Genomic DNA, 4,565 nt, shown 5'->3' on the forward strand with positions numbered 1-4,565 from the left:
TCTTTAAAAATTATTCAGGATTTTGAATTTGTTCAAAACTTTACAAAAATGTATGGAATTTCAAAAAACTTGATCATGTTAGCCAAATTTGTTGATGTTTTGGAAAAATGTTCAAATTTTGTTCATAATTTTCAAGAAATATTCTAAATTCAAAACTTGTTGTCAAATTTGGAAAAAATGTTCAGAAAATAAAAAAATGTTTGTATTTCTAACAAAGTTCAAAAATTTGTAAAAAAATTCAATTTTTTAAAAAACATTTACTTTGTCAAAAGTTGGTAGAACTTTTTTAACCAAACCTATATAGTACAAAACCAAATTGGCGGCTGAGTCAAAATGGATGTTGGTTTCCGGCCTAGAAAATATGGAACGACGACGAGACCCACTTTTGCAGAAAGCATCGATGGCCCGACTTGTCCTCTAGCGAGCGAAATCACTCATTGAGGAGTACTCCTTCCAAAGATCATTCCCACCTCCCCACTTTTGCAGAAAGCATCGGTGGCCCGACTTGTCATACTTTCCTAGTCTCTAATGGAGTTTGTTTGTGGTTCTATTTCAATTTCGGTGAAAATTTGGATTAGGATCCATATCTGCAAGGGGAACGTATTTGGACCAAAACTTCGACATTTTTAAAACCCATGTACTTGACCAGCTTAATTAAGACCGTTTAGAACTTTCATAAGACAAGACTTGGAATGTCAGTGAAATAACTTTTTCCGCTAGCAAGATACTATTATAATGCACTAGTTGATTAAAACTATACCACATCTACAAAAAGAAAAAATAATTATACAACACGAAACAAAGTTCAACTCGGGGATACACGCGAGCATGCTAGCTAATTACTCAAAGTACAAGTCAACTGTAAAAAAAATCTTAAGTAGATAGGAGTAGTACTTTTTTCTGACAGTAACTAAGTGCATATCTCATTCGTCTTCCTGCCAGACTCCAACCACCGGCACTTGCACATTTTAAGTCTCTCAGCCACTTCACTCATGGTGGGCCTGTCGTTCACATCCTCCTTGAGACACTGCACCGCGATCTTGCCCACCTCCTCAAGGCACTCCTCATTTTCCTTCCCACCAGACGCAACCTCTGGATCAAACATCTCCCTCACCGCCCCACCCATGGAAGCCTTGACATAATCCAGTGGCAGGCTATGGTTCCCGTCATACCTTGCTTTTTTCCGGGTCAGGAGCTCCAGTAGTACGATGCCGAAGCTGTACACGTCACTTTTCTCGGTGAGCAGCCCGGTCTTCATGTACACGGGGTCGATGTAGCTGCTGTCCCCGACCACCCAGTTGGTGTGGTCCTTGTCGATGGACATGAGCCTCGACGTCCCGAAGTCCGACACCTTGGGCGTGAACCCGTCGTCCAGGAGGATGTTGCCCGACTTCACATCTCCGTGGAGGATGATTGATGTCTGACTCGCCTCCGAGTGCATGTAAACGAGCGCAACTGCTGAATAGATAGCGATATCCAGGCGTGTTTCCAGCGGGAGAGGTTCCTTATTGTCACCGTGGAGTACGTCGTGGAGGCTCCCCCTGGGCACGTACTCGTAGACCAGCATGGGCACCTCCGTCTCCAAGCAGCAACCCAACAGTTGGACCAGGTTCCGGTGGCTGATATTGGACTGGATTGTGATCTCATTCGCAAAAGACTCCTTCTTCCAGTCCTGGTTGATGGGGATCGAGCATTTCACGGCAACCCGTACATTGTCTCTGGTACCCGTGGCTCCCTTGTAGACCTTGCCGAAGGCGCCTTGGCCGATTATGCAGCGATAGTTATTTGTGATGTGGTCTAGCTTTTCCTTTGTGAAGATCTCGACCTTGAGGCTTTTGAGTAATTGTCCGCCGTTTTTGTTGAAACAATCTCTCAGTTTTCTTTTCTCGTTCTCCATATGTAAGAATATCAGTAGCACGGCGAGTAATGCAATGGCACCAATTGTTCCTGCAGGCGGACAAATCTCATGTGATTTTCCATTTATTACATAGTGATGATATATATGTAGTAATAGTATTTCTATTTATTACTCGACTAAAAACTAACTATGCCAAGTCAACGTTGGGAGCACACGGATCCAACACATGAGATATGTGCAAGTATTAAAAAAAGATCTTAATCGGATGACTACTGATACTCAATATATATAGCTATAGACACCCCTTGTAATAATTAAATGTTCGAATGCAGTAAAACGGGAATATGTTTTCACAAAAAAAGGAATATGTGTTTTACGGTGAAAATAGCACTTTATGTTATTGATTGGGATGTTCAGTTGCATGCATGAGAGGATCTTATCATCTTATGTTACGGTGAAAATTACTATAACTGTTAGATATACTAATTTGATCCACTAGTATTCGTCCGAGCTACACATGACAATTCTCTATCATGTAACATACATTAATATTAGTGCATTCTAAGTGGGTTTTAAATCACATTGCATTTAATTGTGGCATGCAAAACTTTCAGTGCTTAGATTTTTATGCAGACATTTCTCACATAGTTTAAATCGTAAGAATTAAAGTACTATTCTACATGATATTTAGAAATTATATATCCAATTTTACGGCAACACGTGGGTTAAGAAAATACATAGGCCATATATAAGTGAGTGTGTATGCTTGAGCTACCAAAGTGTAGTGACCTCTTTAACAAAAAAAATATGTTTCATGACAAATCGGAAATAGCTTTGCTAGGTTTAATGGGAAAAAAACTTTAAAGTTGTCCCGCACAACAATGAAAAATATAATGATAAAAATTTAGCAATACATAACATCACTATTATCATCACATACATTTTGTTTCTTTCTATGCAGCTCGCAAAAGATTATTTAAATTTTGCTCACTCCTACTTTATTCTCAGATCCACACCATGGGATTTGTTTATGATATTTTAACACTTGTAAATGCACTTTTTAAATTTTCAAATTAAAGAGAGCCTCACCTATCACCGCTACAGCAGTCGTGGACACTACAAGTTCACAACCCTTCTGGCTTTTACCATCACCTCTTCGTCCGAAATTGCATTTACACTCATAGTCACCTTCTCTATCGTGACATCTCCCTCCATGACAAGGATACATGTTCTTGTAAATTGTTGAGTTTGGGGATCTCCGTAGCTCACACTCGTTAATATCTGAAAATATATTAAAAAATAGTGCATATTATCAGTTTACTTAATATGAAAACACAGGACAGCAATTACTAGTATTTTTTTCTTAAGTTTTCTGCTCTTGAAATTAATGAGAGAGCGGAAAATTCACACAATCCCAAATCATGTGGTAGAAAGTAGAAAGTACGCCTTCATATCCGTAGCGTGCATTATAATCTACAAGATTGTAAATTACTACTTTTTTTGCAAGGAATGCACAATATATATTAAGGGTAACATATGGATAAATGAAGTTTCCTTGGAAAAATTAACACAGAAAGTGTACAAACTTGTGCATCCATTTTTAATGTATGGGTTGCCACTGTATCCCTTAGAACATCTGCAGAAATAGCCGCGTGCTCCATTGCTGGCATTTACGCAATAGCTCTGGGCGCTAACACATGCGCAGGGAACATTCTCACTGTTGTCACCCTCTGGCGCCGACGGGCATGTTCCATCCCGTATTGCCCAGTCAAGGACAACAGGAACGACGGGGCCATGTCCAAGTCTATTTATGAATGTCATATTCCCAATTAGATCAGTTTTCTTGAAATGGTACCTGTTCAACAAATGCAACCATTAGTACCGGTAATGATTGTTGCAGCTTGCATTGTATATACACAAGCCCAAACTAACAACATGACAATATCAACAATAGAGTTGTACTACCTCCTTCCTGCTTTATTGGTACCCTTCATATATAGTGTAAAATTTTGACCATAGATTTAAGTAACAAAACATCAATGCATGTCAGAAAAAATTATACCATTGGAAACTATGTTCAAATACGAATACAACGATATAATTCTTGGTGACATGGATTAACATTTTCTTAGTAAAATCTATGGTCAAAATTCGACACAAAATACGAAGGGGACTAATAACACTAGTAGAAAAAGGGTCAAACGTGAAGCACATTAGTGCCGGTTTGAATTTGAGCCGGCACTAATGGTACCATTAGTGCCGGTTCGAACGACTATGCATTAATGCCGGTTCGTGTTGAACCTTTAGTACCGGTTCGTGCCACGAACCGGTACTAAAGGGGTGATGGCAGGCTGGCGTCAGGCCGGGGCCCCACGATCACCTTTAGTACCGGTTCGTGGCACCCTTTAGTACCGGTTTGTGCCACGAACCGGTAGTAAAGGGCTAACCTTTAGTACCGGTTTGTGCCACGAACCGGTACTAAAGGGGTCTGACCTATAGTACCGGTTTGTGACAGAAACCGGCACTATAGGGCAATTTTCAAACTCTACCCCCCCCGGTGTGTTGCCATTTCAGTTCTGAAAAAATCAAAAGAAAATGATAAAAACTTCAAAAAATAAAATCCTTCGAGAGGTAGTTATATTACTACATCTACTAGTTAGGAAAATTTGAAAACTTAAATTTGGACATGTTTTGCAAAAAGTGTAGG

General features: G+C 39.7%; 1 protein-coding gene across 1 annotated transcript; it reads right to left on the minus strand.

Moving 5' to 3' along the window:
* Positions 1–687: 687 nt before the first annotated feature.
* Positions 688–3,713, minus strand: LOC125530242 (wall-associated receptor kinase 1-like; the record flags this gene model as incomplete). The annotated part of the gene is given in 3 exon segments (XM_048694633.1): positions 688–1,947; positions 2,948–3,139; positions 3,445–3,713. Coding segments are annotated over 3 exon segments (1,498 nt in total), but the record flags the coding sequence as incomplete, so codon positions are not given.
* Between the last annotated feature and the right edge of the window lie 852 nt (positions 3,714–4,565).

Source organism: Triticum urartu, unplaced genomic scaffold, assembly GCF_003073215.2.
Source record: "Triticum urartu cultivar G1812 unplaced genomic scaffold, Tu2.1 TuUngrouped_contig_6171, whole genome shotgun sequence".
In the NCBI taxonomy this organism is placed as follows: Eukaryota; Viridiplantae; Streptophyta; class Magnoliopsida; order Poales; family Poaceae; genus Triticum; species Triticum urartu.